Source organism: Asterias amurensis, chromosome 15, assembly GCF_032118995.1.
Source record: "Asterias amurensis chromosome 15, ASM3211899v1".
NCBI classification, from domain to species: Eukaryota; Metazoa; Echinodermata; class Asteroidea; order Forcipulatida; family Asteriidae; genus Asterias; species Asterias amurensis.
This window is the reverse complement of record NC_092662.1, coordinates 10,111,664-10,135,727: the sequence shown is the minus strand read 5'-3', so window position 1 is coordinate 10,135,727 and position 24,064 is coordinate 10,111,664. Positions and strand designations below refer to the sequence as shown.

Below are 24,064 nucleotides of genomic sequence, written 5' to 3'. Positions count from 1 at the left end.
AACCAAAATACAGAACAAGCAAGAGGTGTGTTATAATTCAAGTTATTGTTATGTCTATACAATGTTGAGTGCAATAAATTAATAAATTAATAAATAAAGTGTTTACTATTGTATCTGTTACAAAATAGTCCAGGCCTCTTGAATTACGAAACATATTTCAGCAAAGGCACCAGGCCAGATAAATCAATAGGCAGCGAACTATATAAGCCAGCAGATGGCAAACCACAGAGATGCACACACAGTGGCTTGTCTTCTGATTATAGAAAGAGTGATACAAATGTAAAATAAACTGAAACAATGTCACTGTGGAGGATTAAATAAGAGGTAATTGGATCTCAATACCAAGGCCTAATGATGGGACCTTGCTCTATAATTTGTTTCCTAGAAAAGTTTTTGTTTAAAATGTTTGCCACAACGTTATGTTTACTTGTCGCCAGGCACTAATTTTAAATGTGGGCCTACGTGTGTACATGATTGGCACCGTGTGGACATGACTGGCACCGTATACTTTTAGTAACTCAATGACCAAGGGCAAACTTCCGACAAACGCAGTGAAATTTGTTTTCTTCTTCTTCTTTTTGCCGTTCTTCTGGTTGATTTTTTTAAAGGGCCAAGTTATATAAATCTCTCTCCCTCTTGAACAGTCTGGACTTAATTTCTCATGAACAGTTAGATTTAAAAATTATTAACTTATGTGGTAACCCTTAAATGGCTGGGGAAACGCTAAAGGGTAAGATTCTGTAAATCATAAAATAATTGCAATGAATGATATTATGTTAAATGTTGATTTTATGCTGAATGAAGTATTCTTTTTAATATTTTGTAGTAGGATTTCTTAAACTGATCACAAATTGAATTAACAAAAACATAAACTCCTCTAAAAGTTATCATCACTCATGAAACTTTCTCAAGTTTTCTAAGGGAGTTTGAGAATTTGATTTTGGAATATCTGCTTCATCCATCGGAAATCATCATCACCGGCGACTTTAACATTCATGTTGATGACATCCACAACACCAATGCAAACCAGTTTAAGCATCTACTTCAGGCTTTTGGTCGTACCCAGCATATCAAGGAGCCGACTCATCGTCTCAGTCATTGCCTGGACCTTGTCATAACTCGTGAAATCTCCTCACTAATTGTCTCAAACTTTGTTATTCTACCTGGATTATCAGACCATTATGCAGTCATGTGTAACTTGAGTCTGTGCAAGCCAAAAGTCCCAACCGTTACTATAAAGAGCCGACAATGGCAACATGTGAATCCTCCCGAAGTGTTCCGCAACATAGGCACTCATTTAGCAAATCTAGAAGTTAATCATGACTGCTTGGATTCCTATGTCAGCCAATATGAGAGTACAGTCAGTGACATCTTGGATAAATACGCACCTTGGAAAATGGGATCAGTCAAGGTCCAAACTGAAGTCTCCTGGTTCAATGATGATATTCGTACAGCGAGAAAGATCTGTCGTCAACTGGAGCGGAAGTGGTGGAAAATTGGCAAATTGGCAATACAACGACAAGAATATCGCAACCAATGTAAAGTAGTTAGGAATTTGATCAACCAGGCAAAGATCATCCATTATTCATCTCAAGTACAAGAATCCTCAGGAGATCAAAAGAAGTTCTTCAAGATAATTGGTAAGTTGTTGCTCAAACCCAAAACCCCCGGTCCTTCCTTAGTAATACTAAAGGAATAATCTTTCAGTTAAACTTGGTGTTGGGTGAGAAATATCACTAAAATCATGAGAAACATGCACAGGAAAATTGCGAATGAAATCTGATCCCTGGTCTTGAAGCAGAGTCAATGTACGGCCGTAGACGCGGGTGATAGCTGTATAGCCCAGGGGCATTACGTGGTTCCTTGCACCCTCCCGGTAATGCGTTGAACCCTGCCGTGATGGAACAAACTCGCACTTCAAGTTGGAAATAACAATGCAAATTACTCTAACATTTCAGGTAAAAATCACAAATTTATTGTTGAAATTGGAGTTGAAATTGTCTACACATTATAGTTAAATTAATCATTGGGTGTCGTAAATTTTTGTCCTATTTTTGGTCCAACTATGGGGGGTTAAAAAATCAATGTTTTCATTCAGTAAAAAATATTATTTTAAAGAGTGTGTGAGACGTCGCGTTTTTAAAAATATAATTTTTCTGGCGTTTATGTTTTTCAAAACGGGTCATAACATTTAGCGTCAAGGTCATCGAAAATTCCACATTATTTCGAACAGGAAGGTCGTATGAACATGATTTTTATTTTATTTAAAATGTTGAGATTTGCTTGTTGGGATTATTATGATAAACTCAAAAATGAAATTTACTCAATATTCCTCATTACGAAGGAGCGGGTCACATATGACCAATTTATGGAACAAAACCCAATTTTAAAGCAATAATAATATCTGTTTATATTTTTACCACCTCTAGCCATGTTGCTCAATTTTTAATGTTGTAAATACAAATACACTCAATGGTCTGCTTTTATCCAATTGTTGCTCAGATTTTTATTGGTCTTTTGCTTGTTTTTCTTGATTATAACATTTACAATTCTTGTCTGCTGTTTTTGTTTGATTGCCACACCATATTTGAGTTAAATTAATTTAACTTCAATGTGCAATGTTTTTAGGGGAGTGGCTTAACCATTCCACTTGTTTTTATTGCCAATCTGCCTTCTGTTTAATTTCAGTTTTGCGACCACTAACGAGTCATCGCAAGATTGTTGCGACCACTAACGAGTCATCGCAAGATTGTTGCGACCACTAACGAGTCATCGCAAGATTGTTGCGACCACTAACGAGTCATCGCAAGATTGTTGCGACCACTAACGAGTCATCGCAAGATTGTTGCGACCACTAACGAGTCATCGCAAGATTGTTGCGACCACTAACGAGTCATCGCAAGATTGTTGCAACCACTAACGAGTCATCGCAAGATTGTTGCGACCACTAACGAGTCATCGCAAGATTGTTGCCATGAGAACTGTCATCGCAAAGTTTAAGTGAAATCGCTATTAAAAATCCATTGCTCAGTTGCGATGGATTTTGGATTTAGCGATAGATTTCGGCGTTTGCGATGATCTCTAAGTGTTAGTGAAATCAGCCCCTAGTGTAAAAAACAATATTTCAGCTTGCTTTGTTCTCAAGATATGTAATAATGAATGGATGAGGTCATCATGACGTAACTCAAACGGTTTCCTGTCCTACACATGTAATGAATATCTAACTATGTGTGAAGTTTCAAGTTCATACGAGTTTGGGAAAAGGTACTGCCTTTGTTAGCGGACAAGGGAGATTCAGAAGAAAGAAGAAGAAGTATTAAGAAAAGAAAAACAAACAAACAAAAGTAAGAGGTGTTCGGGCTGAAAACCCCAACACCTATAACAAATATAAAACAACGGAACAATAAAAAAGAGTTGTTCGGGCTATTACTGAACACCTAAAAAAAAAAAAAAAAAAAAAAAAAAGGAACAACACAGAGTTGTTACAATTTTTCCAAATAGTAAACTTTGATTTATTGTAACTCATTTATTGTAACTCATGATTTATTGTGTCATCATGTCGCCATAGAGTTGTATCATGCTTGGAAGAGCGAAATCATACATGTAGCCAGCAGAGAAATTTTGTGAATAGGTTGGTTGATACTTAAAAATATTAACGTACAACATGACAACTTAAGAATAGGGTAACAAATTTGACTTTGCCTAAAATCCAAATTGAACACATGTATTGCAAACCCTACATGACCATGATTGACATTTCAACAAAATAGTATTAGGATACTCAAAAAACTTCCAGTTACACTGTCACTCAGCAGCTGGTTTATAATGCAACTGATACTAGTGTAGTACTTGCACTAGCATACTGTACACAAATACATACATCAGGTACATTGATTGAAGTTTGACACCCCAGTCAACAATGTACTCTCATAATTTCTAAACAGTTGTGAAAAAGAAAAAAAGTGCAACAATGTGCTTTTCACACACACACAAATTATTGCCCAAACTACAAAAACAACACATGCTTACTGGGGTGCAATCCACCATACTGTAGCATTTTTAATTTCCATTTTCTTTGTAAGTAACCTGTTTAGCACAGAAAAATAATTTAAACTAGAATTTAGTGTTTGTAGAAACAAACACTAGGTGTTCGGCTATCGTTGGGTCAGTGTTTTAATCAGTGAAATGAGTGTTGTTAATAGCTCGTCAAAATGCAAAGAAATACAAAAACGAAAATGTTTTATTGATGTGTTTAAGTATCAAAAGGGCACATTTCAACCTAAAAGCCATTAAATAACGCCTGTTCAAGGCATTTTACAGGCACTTCCGGTTTAGACAGGTCAAAAGGTCTAAGAGAAGAAATGTCGCCAATATATCATTTTTGTGAAGTACGTAAAGCCCTTTCATATGATGTATAGACTGCAAAATAGCTCATTTGGTTGAGGAAATATGAACTTTTGAAATACTGACGACTGTAGAAGAAACTAACTAATCGAAAGGGGAAATGTGTTTGGAAAACGCCTTGAACGCAGACTATACACGAAGCTAAGCGCTCTTTGGATGAGCACTGAAGCATGACACTACACGTGTTGTACATGTACATTAAAAATCTCTATGCTGCACGACCAATGGGAGATTTGTAGTTCTTTAGATATGAATTTTTGACTTTTCAACATCCGATTTGAACCCAAAGACAAGGTCAAAGTGGGGTCATGTCTGTGGAGCGTTTGAAGCTCTTTGCAAGACCTTTCTGATGATGTATACATTGTTGGAATAGCCTCTTTACTTCTTGGTTTTTTGAAATAATAAACTTTGGATAAGTATATTTCACCAACTGATGACGTCATTGTGACGTAACAACTTTTGTATCATCTACTGGTCATTGTCTACCTGCATGCAAAGTTTCACTTTATTTCAAGCTTCGCAACTATGCGTTTTCTTGCGGACAATCGACGCAGAGCTAAAAAGAAACACCCCCCCCCCCCCAAAAAAAAAAAAACCAAAAAACACCAAACAAACCCAAAACCCCGAACAATAATAACAAAGAGTTGTTCGGGCTGTTGCCCGAACACCTAATAAAAGTATCACTGGATTAAAAAAATAAATCTCAATCACACTGATTGTCAGTTTATCAGTTATTATGTACAATTACACGTTTAAAACCCCATCAAGTTAAAAAAAGATGGCCTACCCCACTTGAGGATTATAGGGCGCACCCACTGATCTCTACCAGTTACCCCATCCCATAGCATAAAGATTAAAATGCTAAATATTTTTAAAAATATTTTTAAAAAAAATACACGAAAAATACTCAGAAGTCTTACAGCTTTTTACAGTAAAGGAAAAATTATTCATTGACTCTAGGAACTTTAATCCTTTGCTCAATTTAATATGGGGAGTCCTAATGCCCGTCGAGTTATTTCCCCTCCAAGCAAAAATACCCCTACACCAGTGTAATTTTCCAAACATCCGAGCATCAATCTTGAAAAATGTCCCTACACCTCTCAGCAAATCAGACCATGGGCTTCAATCTGTATTGAAAGATTGGGGGGGGGGGGAACGGACATCGTTAGTCATAACATTTGGCGTGGGGTCCGGGGAAATGTTAGGGCCCCGGGAAAATGTTAGGCCGTACATGTAGATGCTCTCTGGTGCAATCTAGGGAGTTTTAGGGGTGATCCGCCCCCTCTCAGATGTTGGAATTTAATGCCTATTATAAGCTATGATGCACCTTTTTTTGATATCATGGTTATTGTACCTAAAAAAATACTCAATTATAGCTTTGTATCCATATTATTGCTGCATATAATGCTCAGACGGCGTTTCATCCCTATCATTACCAGCATCATCGATGGTGGATCAAGACAAGAAATTTTAGGGGGGGGGGGGGGTTGGTGTGTGGGGCAAATCTATTAAAGATGGAGCATGCTATAAAGCAGAACGCGAAGCCTTATCCGGATCGACACCGTGTAGAAAAGTTGTAGTGTGAAAAGGTCAGTGCACATTATCCGGATCGAATCCGTGTCCAACACGGAGATTTTTTTGTGTTGTGAAAAGGACTATAGTGTCCCCCACCCTCCAAAAATTGAGCATTTTTGTGAGAAGCCTTTATGGTGTGGGGTCCGGGCCTGCTTAAGGGCCCGGGAAAATTTTGCATTTTAAATGCTCTGTGGTGCAATCTTGGGCCAATTTTGAGGGGGGGGGGGGGGGACATTTTAAATAGTACACAGGGTTTGGTCTTACACAGTGCAATACTTTGGGCTTCATGATAAAGGTGGCCAAAAAGATGGGGGACATTTTTTTTACACTCAAAACCCTTTTTGGGGCTCTCAAATCTGTTGTTTATAGAATATTTTGAGGGTACATATAAACAAATTTATAATGAGCTCACAGTCTGTTTTCTCCTTATTTAGTGGGGTGCACCCTACATGTATAAAGTGCTGCAATTGTTACTACTGGGATTCTTAAGATACAGAATTTTAACACTTTGCTGCAACTTTATATAAAGTATAACAACCTTTCAACATTTTCGCTTTGTATGCAGCTGCCAACATTATTGACCACAGTTATTGACTAAGACTTCTTATGTTTACCATGTTGTTATTACTTCTTCATTTAGACGACCTACATGTAAACTCACTATTGACATTACCTAATAAGCTGTTATAGAACTACACATCTTTGCAACAAAAGTGGGGGATAGCTCACATTAGAACTTTCACAATTTTTAGAAAACCTAAAAGGCACATAGCAAAGCTTGCAGAGTATTATTATGTTGGCATATGTTTTAACACACATTGTCTTCTTGTTTTTAGATTGGTTTATTTTATGTTTTGTGTTCTTTAGAAAATCTGATATCTACTATGTTCAGCTGATCATTACTTTGCTTCAATCTTAAAGACACTGGACACTATTGGTAATTGTCAAAGACTAGTCTTTACAGTTGGTGTATCTCAACATATGCATAAAATAACAAACCTGTGAAAATTTGAGCTCAATCGGTCGTTGAAGTTGTGAGATAATAATGAAAGAAAAAACACCCTTGTCACACAAAGTTGTGTGCTTTCAGATGCTTGATTTCGAGACCTCAAATTCTATACCTTAGGTCTCGAAATCAAACTCCTAGAAAACTACCTCTTTCTCGAAAACTACATTTCATCAGAGGGAGCCATTTCTCACAATGTTACTAGTTACCAAGAAAGGTTTAATGCTAATAATTATTTGAGTAATTACCAATAGTGTCCACTGGATTTAAAACTTGTTTTTTTTCTTTATCTAATTAAACTAATCTAATAATAAAATATAACTTACAATTTAGTAAACTGGTCACTGCCTTTTGCCTTCAAAATCCCAGTTGGTGGAGACACCGTAGCAACTGTTGTGTGCTGCTCCGTGTAGTGTTGACCATGAAAGTGGTACCCTTCACTAGGGGAAGACTGAAATGACGGGGCAACCAGGCACTCTTGGGTTAGTGTAACTGGATTGGTTTCTGGAGATGGACCAGCACTCACCTATCACAGCAATATGAAAAACCAATGTACTCAAAATATTGAATAATATTATAATAGTCCTGCAGATAAGTACAAACTGTGTGCACTTTGTGGTAAAAGCATGAAAATTTGTACTGTTGTACAAATATACCTAATACCAAAACTTGAAAAATTAGTTATAGTGCCATCTCTTAAATGTACTGTGGTAGCAGTGATTGATGCTCCAAGAGTCGCTGCCATTAGCCTTTTTGAGGTACATGTATGATGTGCAATATAGGAGTGTACTACATGCATTTGGTTTGGGTGTCAAATTTACCCAAACCAAATAGTGTAATTTAGTATTGTGTGTCCACCATACCTCAAAATGGCTTATTTTGTGATTGGCTTATGCTTGTAAGGCTTTAATTAATCCAGTAAGTATTAACTTGATGCAGCATTTAGACCCTCTCTAAAGGAATCAGACAAGGGTGCCCTTTGTCTCCACTGGCTAAATGGCTTGTACCAGGTTTGCACCTTGCCTGCTGGAGATGCTCCCTCCACTTGAACTACATTGGTCGCCCGTCTGCCTGACACTTCGTTGATGATTGCCCAGGCCTCACTGTACTGCTGTTCTTTACTAGCTGCCTCTACTAGTAAATCTTGCTTAAAATGTCGTCCTCCTTTAACTTCTTATATGTGTTGAACAGCTTTTCCTTAGCTTTCTGTAAAGCGTCCCCACTGCCTTCAGTAGTTGCATCTACATGTACGTGTCTTGTATGTATCTTTAACCTCTTGCCTGGCTTCTTCTACTTTGGGGTGATCATGGGATTGGACCTTCTTCTTCTTCCGTTTGACTGGTACACAGGATTCAGCTGCGCCTCTTTTTGCCCCGATGAACCTCGCATATCTCTCTGGTGGGCATTCATCCGGAAGAAGTTGGAATCTGTTTTTCACCTCTACTGTATATTGCTCCTGAAAAGCCCTGTTGTTTGCAGAGGCATACCAGTCATACTTGATCTGCATCCTTTGATGCCTCCTAGGGGCTCTCAAACTCAGACGGAACTTTGCAGTGACAATTCAATGGTCTGATCCTACACTGGAGAATGTGCTATAGGCATCAGTGTTCAGGACACTGTTCCTCCACTTCTTCCTGGCGAGGATAACGTTGATCTGGTACTTGTTGTGATTGAGACTCAGGTACATGTACGTCCAGTATTTCCCCTCAGATTTCAGGAACATACTGTAGTGTTATTGGCAATAAGCTGCTTCTCCTGCATGAACTCTATCAGCAGCTCACCATTCCTGTTGGTCAGATCATGAAAAGAGTGCTGAAACTCGTCTCTACCAAGTCTTGCATTGGGGTCCCAAAGAATCATCAAAAAGTTACAACACTGGTAACTGCATCTCTCAGTTGCAGACGAAACTGCTCACTTCCCTCTAGGGTGCTGGAGTTTGTAGGTGCATACACTACAATAGCTGTTGTCACAGGACTGCCCTGGAAGTATGCTATTAGGATTCTGTTTGTCACTGTCTGTACTCCTATCAAAGACTTCATTGCATTCTGGACTGACTAGTAAGCCCACTCCACCAGTAGATGCTTGTGCTTCGTTTCTCCAGGCTGATGATGTAACCAGAGATTGCCCAAGCACCTTGAAGAATCTTAAAGGGTCGTTGTGAACTATCCTACATGTATGCTCCTGAATGCCAATAATATCTATTCCTTGCTTGATCATGCAAGAAACAAGCTCCTCTTGTCTACATTCCTCTCTAATTGTCCTGACATTGAAGGTTGAGAATAAAATAGTCTCATATCTTACAAAATAGTGGCCAGAAAATGTTCCATCCAAAGAATTAATGCATGTGGAATTGTAGGTTGACTCAAACATCACATCAATTTCAGCCTAATTCAAGAGAAAAGACAAGGTCCTGCAAATCACATTTGTAATTGGCTTGTTTTACCAGATCAACGTGCCTATAGTGAAGTCATAATTAAAAAGACCAGCTCGAAAACTAACTACCGCAGAATGATTTCAACAAAATTCATCACACCCAGAACTCCAAGTATTTGGCAACAATTTGTCCATTATGCTAGGGATTTGGACTGGTCTCTGATCTGGAAAAATGGTTTTACTAATAACTTGCTCGATCCAGATGATAAAAATTTCTTGTTCAAATTAAAGCATATGATCCATCCTATACTAGAGATGTTGTACACAAAACTGGCATGATTCTGGATTTAAAATGTCCCTTGTGTGAAACTGAACCAGAATCTCATCAACACTTGTTCAAATACTGAGTTCAAACATTAAATGCCTGGGTCTTTTAGAATACTTGAACTAAGAAATTACACCGGTATCAAAACTTTGGAAATGACCTAAAACTGGTCCAGGGTGTTTTAATAGTCAAGATGCTTTGACAGATTTGGAACATCAGGTGCAAACAAGTTTTTTAAAGCTACAAAAATCCCTCTAATGTCGACATTATTTTACAGTTCAAACGTACACTCAAGCACTTTGTCACTTTAGAAAAGGAACGAATGGCGATGACCAATACCCCAAGTTACAAACAAAACTTTAGCTTCACCTATCATTTTCTCTCTTTGATCCGATGACCAAAATTCACAGCAGCTTGACAAGATTTTTCGTCTTTGGGTCTAAAAGATAGATACAGCTGAGTGTCATCGGCATAGCAATGAACATCGGGCAGATGATGCTCAATGATGTCAAACAATTTAGAGGCATAGACAATGAATAAAAATGGACCTAAGCAGGATCCCTGAGAAACGCCACAGTTGATATAATATTCTTAATACCTACATGTATTGTAAGGGGAGCGGGTCTAAACTCAATATAGACAAATCCAAATGCATGTGGCTTGGGAAGTGGACTGGTAGAGTTGACACATCTTCTAACCTCCAGTGGTGTAATAGGCTTAAAATCCTTGGGATTATATTTGGGAACGATGTCGTACCAAATGAAAACTGGGGTCCGAGAGTTACTGTATAAGATATATAAGATGTTAAATTTCAACGGGGATACCCGCTGCCAAAACATAGGCTTCGAACTGCCCTTTAGCTACCGGGCAACCTCGGTAGTCTAGTTGGTAAGACACTGCTCTAGAATTGCAAGGGACGTGGGTTCGAATCCCACCCGAGTACAAGCCTGTGATATTTTTTTCACAGACTGGAGTATACAGTGCTAACACACATCGGTGTATGGGTAAAAACCAAAATTAATTTATGTAGAATTGTGTGAAAAAAAAATCTACATTTTGTTCGTACACTTTTAGGGGGAGGGGGGGAGGGGTCTTGAAAAAGTGTACTCTTTGTACACTTGTGAAAATGTTGATAATTGTGAACGGCCACTAAAGTAGGAGGTATTTTGGATTGTAAACATGCTAGTGTTTTAGAAACAAGAGAAATGCCTTTGTGGAATAATGTTAGCATCACCAAAGAAATGTCACTTTCAGTAGTACATTGCTTAAATCTTTTGGTATCAACAGGATAGAACATATGATTTGAGGCATTGCATGGTGAGGTATCAATATATATTTGTTTTGCGGTAACACCATGTGTGTATCTGCTTGCCAAGTAAAGTTTGTTCTTAGAGAACTGTCTTTCTTTATTCTACTATCGCGGAGTAGATTTATCGGATGTTTGGGAGACTTCTCAGTTCTGAAAAGAACTGTCCTGCTTTTCAACTACTACCCGGGCTGAAGGTATAGAAAATTGGCTGGGACTACTTCTTTAGCTTATATGATCGTCTCCTGACGATGACTAGAGCAAGCTAGTCGAAACGTGGAGACCAATTCAAGAACTGACTCCGCATTAGTACAGTTAATTGCGATTATAACCTAATTGATAAAAAGAGAAGGTCCACCTACCCTTTATGTAATTGGTTAGTTATCAAAGATGACAGACCGGTATAGGCCTATCAAACAACTAAAGCCAAGACCAACTACGTCAATCTGATTAGGAAAAAAGCTGCCGTTCCTAGAGTTCAATCAATTTGGAAAAACATATTCTATATTAATCAAGATCTTGATTGGTCTGCGATATGGATTAGCGAGTCTACGAACTTCTTGGTGGATCCCGATGATAAGCATTTTATGTCCATATAATTAGACACAGAATTTTACCTACTAAAGATGTTTTGCTTAAAGTTGGTATTGTATTGTATGAAAAGTAACTTGCCCGCTTTGTAATGTAGAAAGAGAAACTCATGAGCATATTTTCATTTACTGTTCCGACACATTGGATGCTTGAATTTTTGTAGAAAGACTGCTTAGAAAAAATACAGGTAACAAATATTTTTATTTAAAAGACTCTAACATAATTTTGGGGTTTCCTTTAAAACCGGCTCAGGCCATTGTTGTAGCTAAACTGCTAAGGCTGATCTGGAATACACGATGCAAAAAGATGTTTAACAGTTATTCCAGACCAGCAGAAATCGACATCATCTCTCAGTAAAAGATATCTGGAAAACCTGAAAAACATTGGGAACTTCATCTACAATGTAACTTTATTGGAATCATGGCTGGACAGATACATTGCCTAAATTTGTAGACTTTATTTAGTTGTAATCTATCAAAAAAGAATTATTGTAACAAATAGTTTTGCCCACCTGAACTGGACCTGTAGATTTGAAGGGCGTACGAGACGACTTTGACATCGGGTTATGACCTTGCTGAAATAAGTTTGAATCATAGAATGCTCCTATTGGTAATGTCTGGTAGTATCGAGTCATCTCACAATGCTCAGCATCTGATGTGTATGGAGAAAAGTCAAGCTGTGTCTCTGTGGTTTTCATTTCATTTCTTGAATCTGCAACAAATAAAATAAATATCCGCATTCACACTAAGCCCTGATGTTATTATAAAGTAGCATACTTAATAATCAATGTATTTTAATATAAAAAAATTGTTCGACCAAAACAACACAAATAATGAATATGTACAAAATAACACATAACAACTGATGAGACGAGCCTTCTAGTGAGATATGTGTAGCAGCACAAAATAATGAATATTTGTACAAAATAAAAACAAATAACAACTGATGAGATGAGCCTTCTGGTGAGCCTTCTTCTTGAGACGAGCCTGATGAGACAAGCCTTCTGGTTTGGTCAGAGTCGTGAGCGATATCTCCTTGCATTCTGGTCACGGTAGTGTGTAGTGTAGTTGTCTGGTTTTGAGATGGGCCACCTGTTGCTTGGTCGAAGGGGGAAGCTGTAGGCTGCACACAGAGCCATCTCTTTAGGTTTGAAGTGGGTGGCAACCTCGGACTTCCATTAAATCTCCCTGACCACCGCATTCCAGAGTGACTCATTTGAAGTTTCGCAGAGGGGTGTATGCTGGTCTCAGCCCAAGACTATAGTGCTCGATATTGGATAGTGTACTACGTGCAGTTGTATATCGCGGTATGATTTAATTTACTGGCGAGCGTGAAATCTAGACTATACTAATCAAATAGTCGTGCTGCCAAGACTACTACAAAAAAAGTCACGACTTCCTGTTTGGTGAACCGATTGTATCGCTCACGACTATTCATGACAACATAATTTACTTAAGAAACAAAATCAGACATCAGTGACACAATTCCTTCAATCCTTTCAGCACAAAATTTACCATATTGCCCCTGCTATTAGCAGCGTTGATTAATGTTGAGGAGGAGACCAGACTCTTGCGAGCCTTTGGTCGAATAAATCCACAGCTATCAGTGACTTATTGATTCGTTGAGGAGGGAACCAAAATACAACTGCTGATGCCAAATTCATCGTGTTATACAATTGTCTGATTGGCCCTTTAACAAAGACTGCCTGATTTGTCAGCAGTGTGATGACACTTGACTATTATCCGCATGTATTTGAAATGTACCCAACATGCTCAAAAATTGTGTAATTATAGCAGTGTGCTATATTTGTAGTCGTCTGAGTAATCCTTACACTCATAGCAGAGAAATACTCAGTGCAGTGAATAAAATTAACACAATGACAAAGCCGATTGAAAAAAAACTATGCAAAAAAAAGGGAACAAATAATCCACATGTATACGGATAATGCGTAGGCCTACTTTGTCTTCATCCAGGTTGCTCGATCAACACTAAAATAACACAAAAAACCCTACATATCATCATGGCAGCTCAACTCCGGAAACAAACACCAAATATTATGCTTCGTTTAGTTGGAGAACGAGGGGAGGTGACATTTTGCAACTATGTTGTGCACGCTTAACAATTTATATAAAGAGACAACAAATGACAATATTTAATACCGATTATAAATACAATTTCCAATCCAATTCTACAAAATGATTATACCTCTGTCTTTAACACCTCCCTTACCCCACATTACATTTCGCAACAATTGTATATCCTAGGATCATCCTCATCGTCGCGAGGCATCCCGCTAGTCATTTTTTAGTCCCTTAATTCTTTTCCGTCCTGTACATTATTTTTCATCCTCTTAAAAAAGAAAAGGTGCCATATTCCCTGCCCCAGTGTGTCCCTTCCTCTCCCCGTCCCACATGCTCTAACCCGTGCCACTGTTCCCGGTGCGTTAGCATTGTTCTTTGCTTGACGTGCTTATTTTTCAGACGTCCCCATTGGTTTTGTACACAAAATCGAATCGAGGACGTCCTCGGTGTGACTTTTTCCCGGATCCCTTTTGTTATAACCATCTCCAAGTCCTCGGTTTGAATGCATAGACATGCCCACCACTACAGTTACACACACACACACACAAGTGTGTAAACACCTGCAATAGCGGACCGTCCTTTGTTCTACTCTTTGTGATAGCAACACCGGACCCCATTGTATTCCTTTGTAATAGCAACCGTGGACCCATTGTCCTTTTTGTTATAGGTGCCCAGTTTGAAGGTGGATACAAACCCGCAAACAGCCCCAGACACACCCACACACACTGAAGGGCAACGCAAACACTATATGCCCCATCGGCTTGCTTAGCCGGTGGGGAATAACAATTTGTTTTAAAAGTGTGACTATACATGTATAAAAATTGTACATCTAGTTTGTTTGTACCTTTAGGAATATGATTCCATGCAGTATGTTGCTGTTTGACGCGGCGATCCATCTCCAATTGTATTTTTTGTCCTCTTTCATAGTGACAGCTTCCTGCTTGCTTATCCTCTTGTTTTACCTGACATAAAAAAAAATCAAACCATTCAAATACATGAAATAACGCACAATATATAGAGTTTAAAAAAATTTGCAGGTCTTAAAATGTTATTAAAATCCTGCACAGTGAAATTGGACGGTTTTGAACAAATGTTGTGTACTCCGCCAACATTTTGGACACAAGTCTCAACAATTCAAAGTTCTAATATATGTCAAATTTGCATCGGGGATAAAGAATCCCATTGAGTAATATGCCTGTGATTTTTTCACAGAAGTACTGAGTATACAGCTGACGCACATTGGTGTATACAGGTTAAAAAACAAAATTAAAATTCCAAGTTCTTTGTTGAGACCTAATCAAATAAAATGACAAAGGTAAAATTAATGTGGGTTAATTATTTGACTAAACAAATTTCCATCAATGACCACCCCTCTAGGAGATTGGGTTGAAAGGCATCAACTCTTAAGTGTAATGCAAGGTTAAAACTACCCACCTTTGTTCATACAAATGAATTTCCAATGTACATGTACATATTATTTATGTACACAAATCCACTAAGAAAACAAAGTCAATAATCTAGTCCTAAGCCTACACATACAAACCTTAGATAGCAAGGGAGGGAAGGTAATGAAGATGGACATTTTCTTTTCGAGATTTTATTACAACAAAAAATCAATACAATAAACCATCTATTATTAAAGAAAGACACAACCACCCTTATACATGTAAGTATTTGACACACACATTAGATGTGGTACAAACACTCAATTCCCAATAATTCCACATATGGAGGAAAAACCAAAACAAACACAGAATTTTGCGAGTGAATCCTAAAGTGAGCAATCAGGACATCTGGCACTTGTTCTGAAAGCCAATCAAACATCATGAGTTATCAGTATGAAGAGAAGGAGAGAACCAAAGTGATCCGATGTCACTTACATGTACATGTACCATTTGGTCCTTCTCATCACAAGTTTCACATTTCTTACGTGCTCATAAAGTGCAGAATCAGTTTTTGTGTTCATAAATTAAAATTAAAAAAAGTTAATGAAAAAATTTATCCAGAATGCATTTTATTTCAGTCTTCATTTCCTCTTGCTCCTATTTGCAAAGATAACTGAATATGTATGAAGTATAGTAAAACAAACATAACATGGTTTCTTTCGTGTGACTAGTCGATTATTAGCTCCCCTCGGTATTGGAAGTTGACAAACTAGTTTCCGAGGCAAAGCCGAGGGAACTAGTTTGTCAACTTCCAATACCTCGGGGAGCTAATATCAACTAGTCACCCTCAAACCATGTTATTTTTGTATAATAGTTTCTTCCTATGATTTATAGTTTCATTTAAGGTTATTTTTTCTATGGTCCGTGATTTATATTTAACATCTCAGGTTTGTTTATACTTTAACTGCAAACTTGAGCTGTCATACTGCGAAGAGATACACAGAGATGCCAAGTTCAGAGATTTTTCAGACCCCCCCCCCCAACCTTACTAGGTTTACGGAAACGCCGCTTGAAAGAAATCATGTTCCGGGAAAAATCAAAGACTTATTCAGTATATTTCAAACTCACATGAGGTACACATTCAAACCTACCAAGCCAGGCCAAAGGTCATTCACAAAGCAGAAGAAACCAGCAGGATATCCTCTGCAAGAAAGATCATCGCACTTAACCACAACCTCTCAGCAAAAACGATCATTCCGATGAATATCGGTATCTGGAATGCTCAATCTATGATGAATACACCCACGGAAGTTTGTGACTTTGTACTCACATAGAAGCTTGACATCTTAGCTATCACTGAAGCTTGGTAGGAAGAGTTTTGTGAAATTGACCCCAGATCCACTCCCAAAGACCTACATGTACACGTAGAATAACCTAAGGCTTACATGGACACTGGAAAAGACCTGGTAGGAAAGATTGAGACAGAACTCACAAGTCACCTGAAATACTGTTGACAGCTTTCGTAGTGAGGGCAGTATATTGGCACTGCAGGGTTCTTCTTGGAAACAAGGTACATGTAACACCAAAAACACAAAGAGTGATCATTGAAGGTGTTATGAGACCCTATTACATATGTCATTATGTGTATACAAGGCACGCTGTCAATCATTCTCTGTGTATAAGTCCATTGACCCTAGTGGGCGGCGCTCTGAGTAGATTCGCGTGAAATTGCCAGCATTTAGAAGGGGAAAATCACTTTCTCAGCTTTATATTTGGGTCAACATGAATATATTTTTACTTTTCCGAAGACCCACTATTTTTGTATTAAATTCTGTTTATCCGACACAGTGTTAAGTTTTTTTAAAACCACTCACGTCAAGTCTTGTCGACGTCTGATTCTTAATCCTAAGACACCGCGCACTCTGCCCCTGCTTGTTTGTACTAGTTCAGTTGAATTTAGGTCCTTGGTAAACACTGGCCAAGGACCGAAACAGTTATTGGTTCCAGCCGCGAAACGAACCCCAGTACATTTTGTTTTATCCTGTCCGTGGATTGGTTGATAGCGCAAGCGATCCCGTTTTGGACCAATAGTCTCCCTGGATAGTAAGCTCATGGAATCAATCTGCTTTTATACACGTGGTTACCATGCACCGACATAGTCTATTTCCCAAGAAAGTTTGACAAGACTAGATATTGCTAGATTTAATTTGGCCATTGAAAAACATGATGCACAAACCACATGGTGCCGAGTATCCTCGACTCTTTTAACACAACATACACACACACACACACACGGTCGACCAAAGTCCATTCAAACCAACATTCCGCACGCTGTGATTGGCCGTTGATGGCTGTTGATGATTCCATATTCATGATCTTCTTGACTAGACTTCAATGCAGTACACGTTCACGAACGGAGTAAAGAATTGCCGCACGTTGTGCATTACGCCTGCAGATTGTGCACAGTGCACAGCCTTGGAGGAATTCTAATAACATGGACAACTGTTGCCGACTGAGGGCGTTGCTGGGCAAAGTTCATTGAATTATTTCTCAATGACCGATCGTTGATTCACAAAGATTTGGTTGCAAACGGAGTTCAAAACGTGTTCAAAATAACCGATCCTCAAACCACGAATTCATTAAAATGATTTTTGATGGAAAAGGGATAATTTAGGGCATACATTAAGAGATAAAATCGTCCAAAAACGCAATTCTAAGGATTCACTTCCGTGTTTTTTTGTGTGTTTTTTACGTTTCAAAAAAAAAGTTAAGGGAAACCCCTGTTCTCGCGAAATTCTTCAGCGAGAATCCATTATGATTCTCGCGGAGTCATGCGAACTTCTAGGTCTGGCACTAATTTGTTAAGAATGATCTAGAATGATCTGGGCTCTGGAAGTTTGAAGTTAGTTGTAGTACTTTCCAGAAAACATCACAAATCCTTTATATACAGGCCAGGGATGAATTTTCGACGGGACACAATTAGTCAAGACTGGTGGAAGCTAGAAGGTGGAGCTTGTTCTGGCCTCGCAGCTTGGCTGGCCGCTTGTAACACCGCTCTACCCATCCACCTGCAGACAGCCTTCAGGTAGCAGTCAGAGAATGTGGAAGGGCTCTTCCAGGAGGCCGCACTAGCTATATCACCCATGGAGACACCTTTAAAGAAAGCCCATGAGGACGACACCCCCCGTACCTCGTGGGCATGAACTGGACCATCGGTCGCTGGCCATCCACCTGGCACCGAGCGGATAGCCGTAACTATCCAACGCGCGATCGTATCGCGAAATGCTGGTCGGAATGGCGGAACCATGGACACAAACAGCTGTGGCCAGTTTGGATTGACTTTGTGTGGTCGACGTACCACTTTAATGCCTGCACCGGGCACCAAAGTTTGTCGGCCGCGACCGCTGAAAAGGCTTTAAGGTCGGGGACAAAGATGTCTGGGGGTTCGAAAGAATCAGACTGATTCTTAGCCAGAAACCCTGCCGTAGGTATCAGGAGGACTCCTCCAGGTTCCCACCGGATGTGTCCTGCCAACACTGTAAGGGAGTGGAGTTCACTACGTTTGCGAGACGTAGCGACTGCCACCAAAAAGGCCAACTTGACCGACAGTGCAGCCCCTCCCAGCGCATAGTCAGGGCGTAGATCTGCCATGCCCCGGGGTCGGGACCCCTGGCACAGTAGATCGGCAGCTGATTGTTCGTCCGAGAGACGAACAAGTCCACATAAGGCCGGTCGATAAGTAGAAAGAGCGACTGGGCCACACAGGGGCAGAGGGACCACTCTGTAGGGACGATCCAGCCCCGGGAGAGAGCGTCGGCAGTGACATTCTCCTTCCCCGGGATGTAGACCGCCGACAGGGCGATCCCCTGCTGCATGCACCAGTGGATTAGATCCCAGGCCAGTGCGCACAGCTGGGCCGCCAGGGTACCCCCTTGGTGACTGATATACGCCACAACTGTAGCGTTGTCGGAGCGCACCAGGATGGCCTGCCCCACTAACTACGCCAGGAAGTGTTGGAGGGCATTGCGGACCGCCAACATTTCGTGGACGTTGATGTGGGCTAAGTGTTGTCCGGGCCCCACACCCCCGCTATTTGGCGTGGGTCAAGGGTTGCCCCCCAACCGTACAGAGACGCGTCAGTGACGATGGTCACGAACGGCCGCGGCGGGCGGAACATTCGACCACGCGTGAGGTTGGTGTCCTCCACCCACCAGCGAAGGTGGGGGTTCAGCCAAGGTGTGATAGGTACCGGGAGGTGGATTGAATGACGGCTGGGCCGGAAGTAGGAGTGGAGATGGGAGCTGGCTAGGCCTCATCCTCAGCCTGCAAAAATCGATCAGATCTACTATGCTGGCCATAAGGCCCAGTAATCTGAGCCAAGCCACCACCGGGGCCACCGTAGCCCGAAGGAAAAGGGCCACACATTGACGCAGGTTCTGTACCCGGTCCGCCGAAGGGCGGGCCAGCCCCCGCCGAAGGTCGAGGGCCGCACCGAGAAAGGTGGGCACCTGAGAGGGGATCGGGTGCGATTTCTTGGTGTTCACCAGGAACCCTAGGCTGGACATGAGGCGCCAAACAATCCTCAGCGCCTTGTCCGTTGCCCGCGATCGGCCCACGATTAGCCAATCAACAAGGTATTGGAAAATCAACAGCCCTCGCCTCTGAAGTGCTGCTCCGATCGCCCTCGCCACGCAGGTTAAAACCTGTGCGGAGGTGGACAGGCCAAAGGGGAGCACCACAAATTCGTATAGCGTTCCGTTGTAGAGGAAACGCAGGAATTACCGGCCCACGAAACCCACCACGGGCGGGTCTCTGTGGGCGCCGGCGGGGGATAACAAACGAGGCCTGTTTGTGTTTCTTCGCCGCTGGTGCAGAGGCCTGCGGTTTCTTGAGGTTAATCTTATCTGTGGCCTTAAGACGTTTGGCCTCGGCCTCCATAGTTTTTTTAAACTGCCCCACCAAAAAGGTCCCGTCTCGTTAGGGGGAGCGCATCAAGCTGTAAAACCCGAAGAGGAGGGCGGGCCCTGTGAGTGGGGTATGCCGGGGAATCCCAGGTACCCCCTTCTGCACCATCAATCCTTTTCCCGATGGCAAGCGCCCCACAGCCTATGGCTTGGTCGGGTGCCGTTGGGGTTGGATAACCTCGTAAAAGACCGTCACCGACCGTCGAGGGGGAATCCACGTGGTCGGTAAGGGCCGGGTACCTTGAGTCGTGTGGAGGGGGGATGCCCTCCGGCTTCAGTGACCCCGAGGCGGTGCTGGGAGAGGGGGCGGTGCTGGGAGAGGGGCATCCCCTCTAATTACCAAACTATTATACACATACATGTATTGACTGGCATTGAGGTAACTAGTGTACATCTATTCCCTTGAGGGACTTTGAATGACCAGAAGAGCGACCTATTTCCCGAGGCCGACGGCCGATGAAAATAGGACCCTCTTCTGGTCACTCACAGGCCCGAGGGGAATAGACGTACACTGTCGTTACCAAATTATGCCAGTCAATATGTGTTTCATAACATAGCTCTGTCTTACAGTAATGATTAAATGTAGGTATCAAAAACTCACGGGAGTAGGGAGTAGAACGAGCGAGAACGAGTTTTAACGAGCGCACTCGTTATTACCCTTTAACACCCGGTCCTGCACGTAATCGCTCGAAACCGCACGCTAACGCACGACATCGCTCGGTTGCCTTTGATAATGAAATGCCAAACAAGCGTGTGCTTTCGAGGAGTCACTGACCCATGAACGGTGGTCATCTTTTCCCAACTGAAGATCTGTAACCCAAGTAAAAATTCAAACGGACGTTCGCAAATGGATCAAGACTCGCATGCATGAGGTCGTAAGAATAAACAATTGTTTTTTTAAAACTTTGCCGGAAAGTCAAAACTTGTGAATGTAGTTTTTTTTACTATGATGAATTTACTCAACTAAAAATTGTCAAAGGCTTCAATAAAAATTAAATCTTTTACTATTGTGTAAAGCACTTGGAGGCCATGCACAAGGTGCTTTATAAATGTTCCTTTATTAATGTTTTTATTGATGTAGTTACATCTAGTTCATCTTGGGTTTCGTTTAGATTTGTTTTAACCCTTGTTATCTTTTGTGAATTGATGTTATATATTATTTAGTTGACAAGTAAACAAGACAGTTTTAACATACTGGTAAGAGATTAAAAAACGAAAATAAATTTATGGAAATACTTTTATGTACATGTATGATTAAATGATTTATTTATAACATTTAGTTTTAACTTTTATACAGAAAAGTTGTGAAGGTAGCAGAGCAAACATACTGAAATGCAAAGGCAACCTAAGCGCATCAAAGAACAATTATTTTAATACAAGCTAAAATGAAGACAATGTTAAGCTGTGAAAAAAAAAATGAACCACCACAAAAAGATCGTATCGAATAAGCCTGTTATCCACAATAAAATAAACAGTTAAATTCACTTCAAAAAGGTTTTACCAAAATAATAAACGTTTATTTTTACATTTCTGGCAAAGTCCATCTCAAACCTAGAGCGCTAGTCTTAGTCTTAATGGAATCTCGTTTAGTTTACAAGAAAAATAAAAGATCATTTTTTTTTTATACAAGCAATAGCTGTAAATAGAAATGCAGTAAAAAAAATGAAAACACTTAAAAAAGATCGTGCATGAAGCTTTACAGAGATGCAACCAGGTGTTGAAGAAAAAATCTGAAAAATTTTGCGGTGACGTTTTGGACACTTAACGCAGTAAACCACCCCAACCTCGCAGCCAGAAATAGGGACAAACCTGGATTGATTTGTTGCGGTCGCCGGAGGTGAACAGACGAAATCTGTATATTTTACTAGTTTGGGGGTCAAACAAACTTTGGGTAGCACAAAAAAATTTCACTAGCCCAATTGTAACATTAATGCAAACAAAATTCAAAACGTAAAAAAAACTATCTTACCCGCTAATTTCTGCATTTAATAACTCTTTTTTTTCGTCAACAGCCATTTTCATGGGTTTATGATTTGAAGATCGGTTGTATTAAAAACTCATTTTGCAATAAAAATGTTCGGTCAGCAACGCAGACTTGGAGATAGCGCAGAGGTAGAAATACATGTAAAGATATTATGTAGGCTGGTAGGGTCCACAAAAGAGGCATAGAACTGTAATGTATTAGCTTCAGGAGAAGTTTTAGGTAACATTTTGGTGTAAAAATTTAGGTTTTTTTTCTCGTGAAAAAAATTATCTCTTGACCTAACTCGTCAATGATTGGTACTGCTTGGTGTATTATGTACTGTGATATGTGTAAATTGATCGGTGCCGTCTTGGGTCAAGACTAAAACTTATCCATGCCTGCCATATCTGCGTGGTTGAGATTTGACCGCGAATTGACTGACACAAGCGAGTTGATGGCGAGTTGACAGCAGTTATTAAGACCAGGTGCATGCGTTGTGATTCGCGTGCGATCGCTGATGATACCAGACGGGATTGTGTTAGTTTCTCCATGGTTTTAACAGCGATTTTCGAATTTAAAAATAGCGAATTTGGAAGCAAAATTGGGGAAATATTTTGCTTTTTTTCCCCGATTTATTCATTATAGATTTTGAAAAAAACAAAAAAGATTTTGTGGGTAAAAATAAGAAAAGTCAGTTTTCCGATTTAAATCGGAAAAGTTGCATCTCTGGCTTTAGCGCATTATCCACAAGTAAACAGTTAAATTATCGGTAATCTATACCGTTCGTCGATTGCACCCTTTTTGCCAATACTCATCAAACTGCGATGGCGTTTTATCTAGCGTATATATTTCCTCTTACACCCAACAGTTGCTCTTGGACACGTCTTCTACAAGATCGAGGGCAAAACTATGCATCATTTTTTCAATCAAACATAAGGAGTCTCGGTCAATAATTGTGAAATGGGCAGCGGTGTACAAAAAGCATAAAATAATGAAAGGCGGCATACAAAGAAAAAAATGGCCAGCGGCTACAAAGCAAAAATGTGAAGCGTTGTTATACTTTGTATCAAGTTCCAGTGTAACAATTTTTTATTACTTTTGAACCTCAGTAGTTGTCGCACATCTAAGGGGGAAATTGTCACCGACCCTGGCAGTGAGGCCTGGAGTGAGAGGTAGTGAGACCTTGAAGCATTCTGGTCTTTTAACTTAATAAATCGTTTTGTGGGTTTCGAAGGCTGACTGGTTATGTACTTGTTTTAATACAAATCAACTGTTAAGTTATTTGTGACCAGTGGGCCCAAATTGTGTTGATTTTTTTTCGATGACAGGAATTCTAAACTTAATATTTTGGACCTGTAATTGTTAAATAAGAATGTTGTATAGTGATTGAAACTTTTTTTTTTTGTGATTGACACAAATATTTTAGTTTGTTGTTATTTTTTATCTCCAGTCTCAGAAATCATACTACAATTTAAATATATATATATTAGCTTATTAAATAAACATTTAACATCATGGCGACGACTTAACGACTTAACATCACGATGTGGATAACATATAGAAAGTTTTGAAACCAATAAAATATTACAGGGGTAGGCCCCCTATCCAGTTATACTTTACTGCAAATCAGTCTAAAGAAAGAAATGTTTCAGTTGTACCTGAACCGTTTACTGTACAATTATTTCTGCTATCAAAAGTAAAACAAGTTTTTGTTTCAATTGCACGATCCAATTTTATCGTTTGAAAGAATGTTTTTCTTTGATTGAATTTAGATAGATGATGACGTAAACAAAATATGACCATTCATAACGAACTTACCGAGTATACGAAACAAGCAAAACAAAATTATGTGAGATGGACGTGAGATGGTGTCAATATCCTAGTCCTAAAATAGTTAATGTAATGTTCCTAATTAACTAACCATTGAATAAGTATTTCTGTTAAACATTAAATGATGAAAGGTTATAGATTTCTAGAATCTGTCAAAAACGCTGCTTAAAAAAATTTCAATCTATTTTCATTTTAATCACATTGGCAAAAATCGGATCTAGCATCTTTCTTAATAACGAGTTTACCCAACAACAATTATTA

General features: G+C 39.8%; 1 protein-coding gene across 5 annotated transcripts in view; it reads right to left on the bottom strand.

Annotated features, from left to right (window-relative positions):
• The window catches only part of LOC139947836 (uncharacterized), a 178,409-nt gene that overhangs the window by 45,241 nt on the left and 109,104 nt on the right, over positions 1–24,064 (bottom strand). For 4 of the 5 annotated variants that reach the window (XM_071945629.1, XM_071945631.1, XM_071945628.1 and 1 more), the window contains exons 14-16: positions 14,506–14,623; positions 12,092–12,291; positions 7,312–7,511 (exon numbers count right to left, since the gene is read on the bottom strand). In XM_071945629.1, coding sequence (XP_071801730.1) covers positions 7,312–7,511; positions 12,092–12,291; positions 14,506–14,623 — 518 coding nt within the window. Of the gene's footprint in view, positions 1–5,101; positions 5,532–7,311; positions 7,512–12,091; positions 12,292–14,505; positions 14,624–24,064 lie in introns of those variants that run through there. The other variant, XM_071945632.1, reaches the window with a different exon arrangement.